The 15,122-nt window shown below is 50.7% G+C and overlaps 1 protein-coding gene across 18 annotated transcripts in view; it reads left to right on the top strand.

Moving 5' to 3' along the window:
- GAS7 (growth arrest specific 7) overlaps positions 1-15,122 on the top strand; it is a 201,061-nt gene that overhangs the window by 143,811 nt on the left and 42,128 nt on the right. For all 18 annotated transcript variants that reach the window (XR_004523775.2, XR_004523776.2, XR_004523778.2 and 15 more), the window contains one exon: positions 10,179-10,264. Coding sequence is in view for 2 of the 18 variants with exons in the window: in XM_033847251.2 (XP_033703142.1) it covers positions 10,179-10,264 (86 nt within the window). In the remaining 16 variants the exon portion in view is untranslated. The remainder of the gene's footprint in view (positions 1-10,178; positions 10,265-15,122) is intronic.

Here is a 15,122-nt window from a genome sequence, read left to right on the forward strand (position 1 = left end):
GTTGCAGGACACGCCAGTGGGGAGAACACCTTCTGACTTCTTGTGGATTTGACCTTGCATTAAATGTCACCTCCTCTGAGAAGCCTTCCTTGATGGCTCAATTTACAGTCCTCTCCCGTCACTCTGGATCCCCGCTTCCTGCTGTTGCACTGTCCTCAGAGTACTCCTCCCTGTTGGTTGTCACTCTCCCACCCCAGACTGTAAGCTCCCTGAGGTGGGGACTCTGTCTCTCCTTTTCTTTTGTGGACTCCTCGGTCTCCAAATGGAGCCTGGCCTCAGCTTTGAGTGAATTCACAAACGGGGTGTGTAGACCTGGAATTTGAACATCAGTAGCATTGACAGTGTGGGACAGAGGAGGGGAGGCATGGGCTGGGGGAGGGGGGTTGGGCAAAAGCAGCAGTGACATCCCCTGCTCACGTGGAGGGGAGGGGAGATGAGAGCCCGGTACCCTTCTCGGAACACGAATAATTTACCGAATGCATCACAGGAAACCAAAGGAAGAGCTGAAAGTCGCAAGAGGACTCTTAAACCCTGGATTGGGAAGGGAGCCGTGCCCAGTGTGAGTGGGTCAGGCCTCACCTTTCCCAGTGGGGTGTCTTTCGGTCTCCTCCACCACTGAGAAATCAAGTGGGATCCAAGCACGTTATTTAGGGCTGTGAAGATTGCCAGCCACAGAACTCAGAACCCCAGTGGTGGCAGAACAGACCTGGAGAATTAACTGAGGTCTGGGAGAGGGGACTGGGGGGATGCTTCCCACGGAAAGTTCTTCTAGCCTTTTAAAAGTTTTTGTTTATATTTGTGTGTGTGTATATGCATGTATACACACACACACACACATTTTTTTTTCATTAAATTTTTTAAAAAGGAACCCCCTGTGGTGCAGGGAAATGGGGCATTTCCTCCCGGTTTCCTAGGGAGGCAGCCAGTGCTGCATTCTCAGACCAAGTCCTCAGAAATGGGGCCGTTCGGCCTTCCTAGCTGTCATATGACAATAGCATTTCCTGGCACGCTGCCTTGTCTTTTGTTGCTGTTCTTGTGATTTTTTTTTTTAACAACAGAAATGGTAGTGTGAATAATGTGAGGTGTGGCCCTCTATCCTGGCTGGCTCCAGGCCACCCAGACGCTAGAAGGAAAACCCAGCTGTCTTTTCCGGCCAGAGGGGGTCCACGGAGCAGGACACAGGCAGGGGGAGGCTGGGTCGTGTGAGATGACAGGTGACAATGGCCCAGCCTGCCACCCTGCACGGCTTGCTATACGGGGCTGCTGGGGCTGGTTAGGGAACTTGCCCTCTGGGTCAGCGGGGTCACCTCTCCAAAGCCTGCTGTCACTGTCACTGGACCCAGCAGCATCCTCTTGGTGGGGCCATCCCCCAGAAGGACTGAAAGAAGCTGGCTCAGGTCACCAGCCCGGAGGCCCCGGCGTGACAAATTCCTGCCTTCACGTCTAGCACGAGAGCCACGATAACCCAGCACTGCGCTGGGTGCCGGGACTCTGAGGGGCTGAGAAAGGTGGGAGATGGTGGAGAGGGTCAGATCCGGGGATGAGAATTGCCAAGGTGGCCAAGGCATCGGACAGACTTAGGTGGACCCCCAGGGGCCGAGGGCACCTGCTTCCCATGTCCCTGGGATCCCAAGTCTGTCCATTTCTCTGTGAGAAAGGGCTTTGTAGTCACAGACAGCTGGAAATCCTGTCTGCTGTCTTCCCCTTTGGAGAGCACACATCAGCTCAGAGAAGGTCTGAACTGAAGCCCCCGTTTAACTTGCTTCTGTCCTTGTGTGTGTTTGTCCGCGTCACGCGTACATACTTGTTAAGGCTCCCTGGCTCTGGTTGTCCACTCAGGGGCGATTTTGCCTTCAGGGGACATTCGTGGCTGTCACCAGTGGGGGGAAGAGCTACAGGCATCTAGTGGGTAGAGGCCAGGGATGGTGCCGAACGTCCTACAATGCACGGGACGGCACAGCCCCCCAGTAAAGGGCCGTCCAGCCGCGCTCGTCGGCAGCGCCGGAGTTAGAAGCTCGGTTCTAGAAGGACTCAGAACCTTGGCTCAGCACCGCTCTCTGTCGGATGATGGACGACAACCCGTGACAGTGAGAAGCGGCCGCAAGACATTCAGGACCCCAGCTCGTTGACTCTCAGACCCACGTTTTGTTTCCCAGTTTTAACATCTTGATAATCAATGGTGTATCCTAGTCTAATTGGAAGCATCTTTTTTTTTTTTTTTCTCTTTCTCAGCAGTACTTAAAATAAGGGTGCCTCTAACAGTCAGTGATGTCTTAGGTTTGTGAGATTGCAACTCCTTAGACAGGGGCCTCGGGCACACCCCTTCTCCTTGCCAGACCTCACTTTGTCCATTTGTAAATGGGAGGAAGACCACGGCTGAGGTCCTGTCCAGCCCTCCGTGGTTATGATTTGTGGCCCTCTCTACCCTGGGGCATGAACACACATGTCAACTCTCCATCCACCCTCTGGGATGGAAAGTGAAGAGAACCCACCTGTGAGGGTATAGCAGGATCCGAGGTATTTTGACATCATCTTTTCTGGTTTTTGAACTCAACCTTCTGTCTAAAGAATAGAAGAATAACTGTGTTGGTATTTCTCTCTACAGGAGAGCGCTAGAATTTTTCCAGCCATTCTTTCCTTCAGTTTTAGAAGCAGCTTTCAGGAGATTGAATTTTATTGTGGGGAGAGAAATAGACTTGATGAAGACATGAGGTAGCTTCAAAAACTGACTGTCCCCGTCCTTGGGCTCCCGGGGCTGTGGGCACCTTGCCTGGAGACCACTCAGAGCCCTGGATCTCAGCCTCTTTTGTTCCGCTTCTGCTTCTGCAAAGCAACAGTGGTGGACCTCCAAACCTTTTCATTCAAAAAATATGCCAGACATTGTTCTCAGTACTGGGGATACAGCCATAGACAAGCCAGTCCTTGTGTGGTCCCTGCTCCCGGGAACCTACATTCTAGTGGCAGAGTTGGACAAACAGGCAGACATGGAATACGTCAGATGTTCGTTGCATGGGCAGCAGGACAGAGTGTGTGACTGGGGCGTGAGGGATGGCCTCAGTGAGGAAGTGATGTTTCGGTCAAAGCTTTAAAGACACGGAGAAGACAGTATGTGTGTGGGGTGGTGGTGGAGTGTTCTAGGCCAAGGAACAGCTAGTGCAAAGGCCCTGGGGCAGGAGTGACCTTGGCATGTTTGAGAACAGAAAGCAGACCAGTGTGGCTGGGGGGTGGGGGACAAGAGGGAACGTGGTAGGCGATGATGGGAGGGGAGTCAGCAGGGACCAGAGGAAGGGGTTGGGATTTCATTCTGAGCGTGATGGTTGGGATGGGGGTGAGAGTGAAATGCAGTGGAAGTGTCTTGTCTTCCTGGGAAGCTGCCTTCTTGAAGCAGTTGGTTAGCAGTGGTGGGGTTGGGGGTTCCCTGCAAGGAGGTGGCGGGGGGTAGTGGTAAGGACGATGTGGAAGGAAAACTTGACCACATTTATCGACCACAAGCATCCCATATGGTCGTTCCTGAAGATCATGGACAAACAGGTCAAAGAGAACGTGGGCGGGAACCACAAATGAACCCAGCCAAGGCAAGCTTAGGCAGGTCCCCTTTGAGGCGGCAGAGGGGTGGAGGGTTTACCCGTGGGGCTCAGGGTTACTTTTGAGTCGAGCTTCTGGAGAGAGTTGGAAGGGCCACCCGTGAACAGGACCGGTTCGTTCTTCTCAGTGCAGGTCTGTCAGATGCCTGAAGCACAGCCAGCCAGGTTACCAGCTGGGGAGAGAGATCTGGAAACACAGCCAGTGCCCCCACAAATGGGATTCCACTCTCTGCATGTTGGGGTCAGCACTGGGCCCAGGACTTTCCCTACGTGGCTTCCTCTCAGATCACAGTGGGAGCTGTGTTTGTTCAGTAACTTTATTGGAGTCATTTAATGCCAGCTTTCTGGGGAAGGTCTACGTAAGTCAACTTGAAACCCAAACAGAATACCGAAGGCTCTATTCAGCACGTGTTAAAAACCTTCTTTGGGCCGGTTTAACATACACTGTAACAGTAATGATTTATATGGAGAGAAATAGTAACAGACATATGGAAAGAAAATACGAGTGAAAAATGAGGTTCTGGGATTTTCATGTTGTGCGTTACTGGGTAACACCAGGTGACACCATAGACCAGTTCTGTCCCCTAGAACTTTCTGCGTTAACAGAAATGTTCTACATCTATACCATCCAGTGTGGTAGCCACTGACCAGCGGATGTGTCTACTCTGCCTGAGGAGTGAATTTTTAATTTTATTTAACTCAGTACTTTTCAAATTTTGGAATAATTTTAGGTTTACAAAAAAATTGTGAAGACAGTACAGAGAGTTCTTACATACCCTTTACTCAGTTTCTGCTAACGTTAACGTTTTACATCACCGTGGTCCAGTTGTCAAAACTAAGAAATCATTGTGGTACAGTCTTATTAACTAAACTAGATTTCATTCAATTGCATCAATTCTTCCAGTATTGTCCTCCTTCCGTTCTAGGATCCCATCCTGGGTACCACCCTGCATTTAGAGTCTATTTAAATTTCACTTGTTAGAATTTGCATAGCGACCTGTGACTAACGGCTGCCCCATCACACCGGGCTGGGCAGGTGTGGAGAGTAAGATCCTTTCTGAGCTTCTGGGCCTGGACGTGCATTAAGTTTGCATTTGTGTTTCCCTTTGGGATGGAGGAAATCTGTCTCAGTTTACTGTGTTCCCCTGGGAGTGGGGACGTCGGGGAAACCTGGGTTCCTAGGCTGGCTTTGCCTGGCCTGGGGCCTGACTCCGCTGAGGGCTCATACTTGGAGAAACAGCCTGCCTCCAGGGAAGCCAGGTCACAGGGGAGTGAGTTCTGATGTCGGTCAGGGAGGGCCTGCCTTTGAGTCTGGAGTCTGTGCAGACAGACAGCTGTGCTTCCCCTGAGCAGAGCTCCCCAGGAAAGGGGCTCCAGAACCCAGGGCCCTCACCCACATACTTTCTTCTCCAGATCAGGAAGCCCCGGCTACTCCCGCATAGGAGCCAACAGGGACTCTCACCTACTGCAGAATTAGCAAGTTACCAGGCCCAGGGTGGCTGCCATGGCCCTCAACTAGGAATCACTGTTGACCCCAGGGAAGGCCATAGGGGGCCGCCTTTCCCTTTAGGAACATGTGCCTGTTGGCTGAGGCCCCAGGGGCCCTTACAAAGGCCTGTTGAACCTTTGACGCCCTGGAGAATAATAGATGCAGGTTTCCAACTCTTCACACCCACCACGCACACAGGTATTGTGAGTTCTCTTTGGGGGAATACAGTTTACATCTTAGACAACCAGGGAGGCAGCAGGGATTGGGTAGCCAGACAGAAATTTCAAGACCAGAAGGGTTTCCAGACCAGAAGACTATAAATGTGAAACCACTCCCCTGAGCAGACCCCGGCAGGTGCAGCGCACACCTGGGAAGGTGAAGACGACATAGAGCATCCTTCCAAGGCCCCACAGGGCATGGTGGGGCAGCGAGGCAGAGACGGTGCCTATTGTGCCTTCAGAGATGCCGAGTACAGATCTGGCTCCGGTGTTTGCCTTGGTAGCCTGACTTCGAAACGTGCTTTCCAACAACCCCGGCTGCGTTTCCCAAAGTGGGTTCCACAGTACCCCCTGCTTTTCCCGCCCCCATCTGGGTTCTTTGTCTATGTAAGTGTGGACTACCACACTGCTTCCTTGACTGAGATTCACAGAGCCTGTCAGCATATTTTAAAAGGCCTTCTGTAAAGAAACCAAGTTGAATCTGAGCGACGGGGGGCATTTGTCCCAGACTCTTTGGGCCATCAGACTCTGCCCTTTACTGTCACTGCAGAACACTTGTAAGGAACGTCCCGCAGAATTGGTGGTTGTCGCATCACATGCCTGGGGAGGGGCTCCGTTCCGCCAGGCTTAAATGTCGTCGCAGGGAGGGAAGAAGGATTTCCAGAACAAGGGCCCTGGAGCTCCCAGGTTTCTTCGAGTCGAGGAAGGAAGTTACTCGTCTCTTCCAGAGAGAAGGGAGATGAGGCTGGACCTACAGGAGGCAGAAGGAAGGTGCCCAGAGCTGATTTTCTTGTTTGGAAGAAGAAAGTCTTGTCTTTGGAGTTTTTCACAGAACAGAACCTAGACAGTGGGGCTTGGAGGATGGACTGTCTTACAGGGCGGATTGGAGCTGGGCGATGGCGTCAGAGCTGTAGGGAGGGTGAGGTCTGGGCAGCGAAAGATGCTGGCAACTCTCTGTTGGTCTTCTTATTTTCCGTTTTTTATCCCCCTCGCCCCCAGCAAATGACTTCTCCTTTCTACCAAATATCTGACGCCTTCTCTCATTATGTATCTCCCAAGCCCTCTCTTTGTCTGTTTAACTGCCCATAAAGAGGAATGAAATGTGTGCGTGTGTGTTTTTAGATTTGAACTTACTGAAGTTACTAGATAGAGCTTTCTGTTCTCTTTTCTTGTCTTAAAAACAGCTGAATTTGGGATTTTACGTTTTTTTCTTGTATCCCCAACTGAATTATGGTCCTTATGATTATGAGTGATCCTTGACCGTATTTTATTTTATCTTTTCCCCTGGGAAGCTGGAGGCCTCTACAGCACCCACCTCTGGCCTTGTTTGTTTTGGGTCTCACCCTCAGTAAGCTGAGGGCCCAGCGATGTGGGAGTGCCCATTGGGACCGTCGTGGGTGAGCTGTAACTGTTCAGATCCCAACAGAGGACTTTTCCAAAGGTGCCGGAACTGTTGAAGTATACAGTGCAGGGAGACAGGGTGTCAGGGGAGAGCTGCCGTATGGGGAGAAATGGTTGAATGGAAAATTAGTTTTTCTTTCCCAGTAATTGTTTTGACATGAGCGGTAATTAGCCAACAGCTGACAGACCAGAACTGAAGTGAGAACAAGAGGATGGATTAGGGGCAAATGCCAGTGCATTAGATGGTTCCCAGCAGCCGTTAGCGTGGGGGCCGCCAGGCTGGGAGAGGCTGCAAATAAGAGAAGGGTGTGTTGAGGGTGCACTTTTGAGGTGCTGTGGAAGGAGAGGATGGGGGTCGGAAGGGCAGCCTCTGCCCTCAAGAAGATGGGGACCACCTTGGGTTAGAGGGACCCAGCACCATCAAAGGTAGTGACTGGTTCTAAACTAAGGCCTGTTCAGGTAAGAACTTACGTATTCCATTTTCGTAATCAACTGAACTGTGGTCGCATTTTTTTTGGTTGTCGATAGATTTTAGGGTCAGGGCGATGCTGGCTTTGTATAATAAACTGGGAAACTCACCAGGTGTTTCTGTACTGTGCAGTCTGGGCCTATGTATTTCTTTGAAGAGTTTGAACCACTTTGCCTGTAAAACCATCTGGGTCTGGTGCCTTTTGGAGGGGAGGTCATTTTTCAAAGGTTTGACTCATTTTGATGTTTCTGGTATCCTTTGAAACCATTTTGATCATTTGAATCGTATGGAAAGTTTTGTATTTATTAGCATAGAATTATAAATAATATGCTCTTACATTAAAAAAAAAAACAACTCAAGTCTGTTTGCCGTGCGTATGTTTGCTCTCTAATTCCTGATTCTAAGCATTTGTGTTTCCTCTCACTCTCAAATTAGGCTGATCTGCCTTTTTTAATCACCGTTAGTCTCCACTCCCCCTCACGACTGACCCGCCCTGAACCAGCCAGGGTTGCAAATGTTATCCTGTCTCCTAATCCATTAATTTCTCTTACCATATTTATATCCTTTTCTTATGTTTTCCTTTGATTTATTTTATTGGCTTAAAAATTTTTTTTTCTAATTTCTTAAGTTGAATGTTTAGTCTGTTTCTTTTTATCCTCTTGGCTTTGGTAATGAAATAATTAAGGCTATGAATGTTCCTCCAGATATAATTCAGGCCCTATCCCATTTGTTTTGATAGGTTCTTCTTCATTATTTTCAAAATATCGTGTAATTATAGTTTTAAATTCCTCTTGGACCTGAGATTATTTAAGAGGGTATTTTCTTAAATTTTCAAGTGTTTGGGAGTCGGGGGGGATGAGGACCTTGTATATTCTGTCCTTTCATTATTAGTATCTACTTTTATTGCTTTCTGGTCAAAGAATGTGCCTTGTGTTATTTAGGCCTTTTGTAATTTATCAATACTTTATTTGTGGCTTAAATAGGCCCAACACTTTTTTTTTACGTTGCATGGATTCTTGGTAAAAGATATCATCTCTGTTTATAAGGTATGATGTTTACTCCATCTAGTTCAATCAGCCTTTTAAATTAAATTACTCAGATATTCCACATCCTGACTTTTGGCCACGAATCATTCCTAGACTGAAAGCAGTATATTAAGATTTCCTACTGTTGTCTTTAGGTTCTCCAGCATCTGTGTTTTATCTGTTTCAGCGCTATGCTCCTTGATAAGGGAAGTTTCTCCAATGTTTTGCCTGCCTTGTGGGTTGTATATCAGCAGTCTAGTGCCCTTCCTGGCGTGGCCTGCGCTGACCTGAGTAGATTCCCCTCGGCAGCCACAGCTTCTCTGATGCCCTTGGAATCCTGGCCCTCCCTCCTCACCCCCCTTTTCCCTAGAGGATTCCTGGATAGAATCAGCAGCTGAGCAGCCTCTTGAGGGCCCTGGGTGTAGACCAGGAGCATGGCTGGCCACGTGGGGTTAATTTGTTGTTTCTCCTTGTGTCCCTAAAAGCCACTGCCCTGGGGGCCAGCTCTGTGACCGGTGTTTTGTTGTCCTGGTGTGTCTGTGCCCACCCTTCTTCCGGAGTGTCCGGCCAACGGGCAGATCGGGAGAAACCCAGCTACCCACAAGAATCTGCTGAGTGCGCCTCTGTTCACAGGTGGCCCTGGATTTTTCGCTGCAACTGGGGGAGAATGGGGGGCACTCCCCAGCATGAAAAAGGTTCTGCCTGGGGTGACCTTCATACCCCATTGCTTGCCCGCAGCCCTTGCTCTGTGAATGGGCAGGTGGTAGTAATTTCGGCCTCACCGTCACCTCCTCCCTCCCTGCAGGGTGGTGTCAGCAGGAACCACCAAGAGCTGGACATGGGTCTCTGCATCTTTCTCCAGGCCGACCTGCAGTTGTCTGTGTTGTAGCAAATCCTCCAAGCCTGGGGCATGAGGAAGGCATGCTTTCCTGGTGTCCAGAGATCAGTGCAGGCTTGGGGTTCAAGGCCAGGAGATTTAGGAGCCGAAGCAGTGGCCTTCCCTCTCTCCAGCCTTCCCCTCTCTGTTCATGAAGTACTCTATAACTTCACAGATCTCTTTTGCAGTTATTGTCTCGTTGGATTTTCATCCCAACAAAGTAGACAGAGGCTAGGTAGAACTGTCCCCATTTTCCAGATACAGAAGCTGAGGCTCACGTAACTATATCCGTGAGAGGGCAGTGCCACCTCTGGGAACTGAGGATGCATGGGCTGCGGTGTGTACGTGTGATGTCAGGACCCGGCAGCAGCGTCGGGGGCTTCAGATCAGCCCCGATGGGAGCCTTGAGGCCACAGAAATTGGCAAATGCTACAGACCAGAGCTTCCCATCCCCCCCCTTGAAGGGCAGGTGTATCAGCTCGTGTTGGGAGCATGAGTGAGTGTCATAGGGATAGAGTTTTAGAGGCTTGAATTTTTTTTTTTTTTTAGACTTTAGGAAAACGGGGACTCGAGAAGGATGTCATATGATCCCCTGGCTATTAAATGGCAAAACCAAATTTCATGGAAACCAGTGAAGCCCGTTCTCTTTCCATTATAGTTATGTTACAGTGGGTGAGGGCGAGAAGGTCCTTGGGGACGGGGCGGGGACAGGATTTGTAGGAAGCTGTGGGTGGGGCCCTCTGACTCTGCAGAGAGATTGGACCCTTGACCAGCACCGGCAACCACAGCTGATGAGGTCTTTTCAGCGATGGCTGTTGGACTGTGATGGCCTCGCCTCCTACTAAGCATCTTTCTTTTTCTTCTCTGGTTGGCAAAGAAACTCGGTCCCCCAAGAGATAGGTAGCTGGGTGCTGGGGATTAGAGAGATGCTCTCAACCCGCCTCCGGCTCAGCAGATACGGATGAGATCCTAAGAGGTGGTCCTGGGCATGCATGACCCCTCAGAACCAGGCAGTGAGGGGGGAGAAGGGGCTGCAGCTGCCCCTGTGGTCCGCAAGGTCGGAGGGGCCTGCCTGTGGCCAGCGCAGCATCTGAGCGGTGTTTCTGTCCCCGCAGTGAATGGATACCACACGTCAGGGACCCCAGCGCACCCTCCTGAGACTGCCCACATGAGTGTCCGAAAATCCACCGGTGATTCCCAGGTAAGGGGTCCTGTTCCGGGATGTAGGGGCAGCCATTTAGGCAGGCCCAGGGAGGTGTCATTTAGGATGGGGATGCCCTGGGGGTCCAGGTGGCTACAGCCCTGTCCTGCCCCAGGTAGAAAGTGGTCGGTATCTGGGTCGTTCCAGCGTACCGTGATGTGGGAGAGCAGGCGATTGAGGTTTGGTTTTCGGTAGAAGTTGAAGATTGATTTTTCAGTGGTTTTTTTGGCTGCACAGATGACATGAGGGATCTCAGTTCTCTGACCAGGGATTGAAACTGTGCCCCCTGCAGTGGAAGCACAGAGTCCTAACCACTGGACCGCCAGGGAAGGCCCTAGAAGTTGAGGATGGTTTCGATGGGGTGATGGTGATGGGATTATAACTGTTCTTGGGGCAGAAGGTTCCATCCCGCTGTATGGATTCCTAATACAGAGTCCAGATTTCCCACCGCTTTAAGAACATGGGTGAGGCCGGCCATTTTCCTTTTCTGCACGCCCTTTTCCCACCGTCTGACTTCACCCAGGAGGAAACTGAGTCAGACATTTTACCACATTTAATCATCTAACAGAGGGACAGCTACGGTGTGGAAGGACATGGGAGGGTGTTTTTTATTTATTTTTTGTTTGTTTTTTTACATCTTTATTGGAGTATAATTGCTTTACAATGGTGTGTTAGTTTCTGCTTCATAACAAAGTGAATCAGTTATACATAGGTTCCCATATCTCTTCCCTCTTGCGTCTCCCTCCCTCCCACCAGGAGGGCGTTTTAAGATTCCCAAACTGCGTTCTCATTTGTCATCTCAGCTGACACTTGTGCAAACGCAGGAGGGAGGTGTCAGTACGATTCCCGTGTTACAGATGAGGTCACGGAGTCTCAGACCGGTTAAGCGACTCATGAGGGTTGACACGATTACCAGGTGGTCAGACTGGACTTGATGCCGAGTTCTTCCGGTGTCATTAAGCTGTGTCTGAGGAGCTGAGGACTGGTCTTATGTGGTCCGTCCATGACTTATCCAGAAGACGTCCCTGAGCAGAAGCTTCCAAACCAGCCCTTTCCAGGAGTGAAAATGCCAGGCCCCAAGGATGGTGGTGGCGTTGGTGTTGATGTTGATGATGATGATGGTGTGATTACAATAGTTGCTTGTTGTCAACAACAGTGGGTTCTCTGTGCCAGTCACTGAAAGAGAGACCTTGTGGTCTGTGACAGCAGGCGGCTTCAGTGTGACACTTAGCTTTAAGGCAGGCAAGAAGGTTAAACCTCAGAAACCTAGTTATGTTCTTGTCTCAGGAGGCTGGGCATTGGGCACAGGTCAGTTCAGTTCGAACTCTGGAAGAGAACTGGGACGTCTAGGTGGGCCAAGGCTCCTTCCATGTTGATGGGTTGACGAATCTCCCGGGCCTCGTGTTAGAATGCAGATTCTGATTCAGGAGGTCTGGGGAGGGGCCGGAGGTTCCCTGTTTCTAATGAGCCCCCTGGGTAATGCTGATGCTGGTGTGGGGGGGGCGTGGACCGTGGCAGGACAGGCGAGGATCCGGGCACGGTTAGTCGTGCCAGCACGCGTGTGTCCCCTTACCCCCTGCTCATGGCACACGTCACAGCCCTGGCTCCGTGTGTTTCCTGCAGAGCCCCCCCCTCAACACAGCCTCTTTCAGTCCGTTTGAAATGAAGTTTATTTGCCACCTAACTATGGAGTGTTTTCTTAAGACGTCAGCCCAAGCTCTGCTGTGGTCTCCCGGCAACTAGAAAGGCTGGTCTACCCTGGGCAAGAATACTGGAAACAACCCCTTCCTCCCCGCACCCACCCCCCATCATTCGTCTCTCGTTCCCTAATGGAACATGGCTCCCCCATCCCGAAATACTGTGGAGCTGTTTCTTAACCATATAAAACAAAATGTATCCTGATACATAGAACCTCCTGGGAAGCCAGTTGGACAGTGTGCTGCCGTAAGCCTCTGGCCCATGAATTTCCTTTCGTGCATCTGTTCTTGGGATACATTCAGGGATTCTGATCTGTGTGTGAGGCCGTTCACTCAAGCATTATTTACAGCCCTGCCCCCTTGGACCCAACCTGATTATCCAACGACAGGGGATGGGTAAGACGGATGACGGCACGGAACGCCGTCTGGCCAGCGAGACCCCGCAGCCGCGAAGACTCCTTCTTCCGAAGAAAATGTCGTGATTCCGGAAAATGCTGAGACATGATATTGAGTGAGAAAAGCAGAACAAAACTGCATGTATGGTCAGTCTTATCTGGGGGGAGGAAACCTATCCACATGTGAAGAAAAAATAAACCCGAACATTGGTGGCGTTGCTGTCCGGTTCTCAACCAGGGGACGTCTGGCAGTGTTTGGAGATATTTTGGTTGTCACAGCTGGGCAGGGGGTCCTACTGGTATCTAGTCAGTAGGGGCCGGGGATGTCACTAAGCATCCCACAAGGCACACGACAGCCTCCACCACAAAGCATTACCCAGGTTGAAAAGATGATTGGTCTAAGGTGATTTTTATTCTCTTTAGACTTTTGGGTGTTTTTTTTTTTTTTGCCTTTTTAAAATTTATTGGTTTATTTATTTTTTAACATCTTTATTGGGGTATAATTGCTTTACAATGGTATGTTAGTTTCTGCTTTATAACAAAGTGAATCAGTTATACATATACATACGTTCCCATATCTCTTCCCTCTTGCGTCTCCCTCCCTCCCACCCTCCCTATCCCACTCTAAAATTTCCTAAAATGAACACATTTTACTGTCATAGAAGGCGTTATAAAACAAGGAGTTCGAGGCGAGGTACTGGGGATGCAGGGAAGGTCAGCTCTGGAGACCCAGGCCAGGCCTGGGCACTGCTTCAGGACAGGTGGAGTCCAGTGCACTGTTTTTGGATGATAACATCGCGAGGGGGGAGGTATCATCAAAGTCACGAGAATACACAGTGCGGTGCATGGAGAGAGCAGATATGCATTCGTTCACTAGTTCCCCAGCTGTGAAAGCGTTTGCGAACCTACAGAGCTGGCTGTCCTAAAAGGCGCCAGAGGCCAGTCGTAGAAATGGGTTAAGAAGGGTTGATATTTCCAGAGAGCACTACTGACAGATGGTCCCCAGAGTAGATATAGCACACTTCAGCCTGCGTAGTATTTACTACCCCGTCCCAGGCTGTCAACTCGAATTAGTGACAATTCTCACCTAATAAGATTGAAAGAAAGGAAGAGTGAATGAAGGAATGAACGGATGAACAAACACATGGCCATTTGAGAGGCAGGGTTGGGGGTGGATCAGGTAGCTCGTCACACCCCTGTTGTGTTCGTTTTCTGCTACCTGCCCCCTCCTCCAGCAAGCTAATCAGGAAAATTAGAATGTTGGGCAGGTAGGAAGATTATCTAATCTCCATGGAAACCGGGAGTGTCTGTACCGTCGTGGGTGGGACTGATGGCTGGGTGCCCGGCACCCCAGGGGTGGTGCCCACCCAGTTCTGGGAGACCCGGAGGGCCAGGCGCAGGTGATGGTGATCTGGTGCCACTCAGTGGAGGTTTGCAAGCCTGCAGCTCCAGGGCGGGCTGCCTGGGGGCTGGATGCACGGGGCCCGCCTGATCGGAGGCTGGGGGATCACAGGCTGAGGACAGTCTTGCTGGCCGTGGCAGAAGCACATCTGAGCCTGTCCCCTGCCCGCCCGCCCGCCCGGGGCTAGGGTGGTGTGAGCCCCCTCTGCTCCCTGTGCAGGTACTGGGAGGGCAAGGAACCTGCCCACCAGAGCCCAGGCCGTTTAGTGACCCACCTTTCAACTGTTTTAGATTCCCATGAACTGCCCCCCAGGAAGGCTATCTTTAGACACGGGAGAGGAAAGAGAATGGGACTGCGAGCTTGGAAACTTAAGGAACCCGTTGGCAGTGAGATTCTGAGAGCTCATTTACTTAATTGGGCGCTCCCTCCCCTACTTGGTAAAGAGCACATGTTCTATCGAGCATCTGTTTATTTGTGAGGCACTGAGTCATAGACAGATGTAGCCCTTGTCTTTTTTTTAAATTAATTAATTAATTTTTGGCTGCATTGGGTCTTCGTTGCTGTGCGCGGGCTTTCTCTAGTTGTGGCGAGTGGGGTGCTACTCTTTGTTGCGGTGTACGGGCTTCTCATGGCGGTGGCTTCTCTAGTTGCGGAGCACAGGCTCTAGGTGTGCGGGCTTCAGTAGTTGCAGCACGCGGGCTCAGTAGTTGCGGTGCACGGGTAGCCGTTGTCTTGATGGAGTTAATAGCTGGGACTGGAGAAAGAGATAAACGTTTATTTCATTTTGGCAATGATAGGGGCTGGAGGGAATGTGTGCTCTGAGGACATGACCAGGTGGTGGAAGCATCGAGATGGCCTTTTTAAGAAAAGCTAAGACTGGAAAGGTGAGCAAGGGTTTAGCTTGGTGAAGAGGTGGTGGTAGGGGAACAGCATTCCAGGTGGAGGGAACAGCATATGTGGATGCCTAGAGGCAGGATTTCAAAGAAGCCATGGAGTCCGAGTGGGGCTGTGGTTTACTATGTTAGCAGGTGTGGGGAGGGCACAAGAAGAGGCTGGAGGAGTCCTCAAGGCTGTTGTGAGGAGCTTGGGTTTTGTCCTAACAGTGCTGGGAGCCACTGAGAGGTTTCATACTATGTCCCACTTGCTGAGGGTGTGGGACCCAGACTCTTCACAGGGTAAGGAGACAGGGTCAGGAAGACATTGCAGAGTCCAGGGGCTCGCTGAATTGGCTGGGAATGACACACTGCCTTCTCCCAGGCACTGCCTCGTCTGTCACCACCCTCAGTGGGTCCTCACAGTGACAGCAGAGCAGCCCAGGCGAGGCCAGGAAACCAGGCTGGGGAGGGGTTTTTAAAAAGAGGAGA

The sequence above is a fragment of the Tursiops truncatus genome, chromosome 20 (genome assembly GCF_011762595.2).
Source record: "Tursiops truncatus isolate mTurTru1 chromosome 20, mTurTru1.mat.Y, whole genome shotgun sequence".
Taxonomy (NCBI): Eukaryota; Metazoa; Chordata; class Mammalia; order Artiodactyla; family Delphinidae; genus Tursiops; species Tursiops truncatus.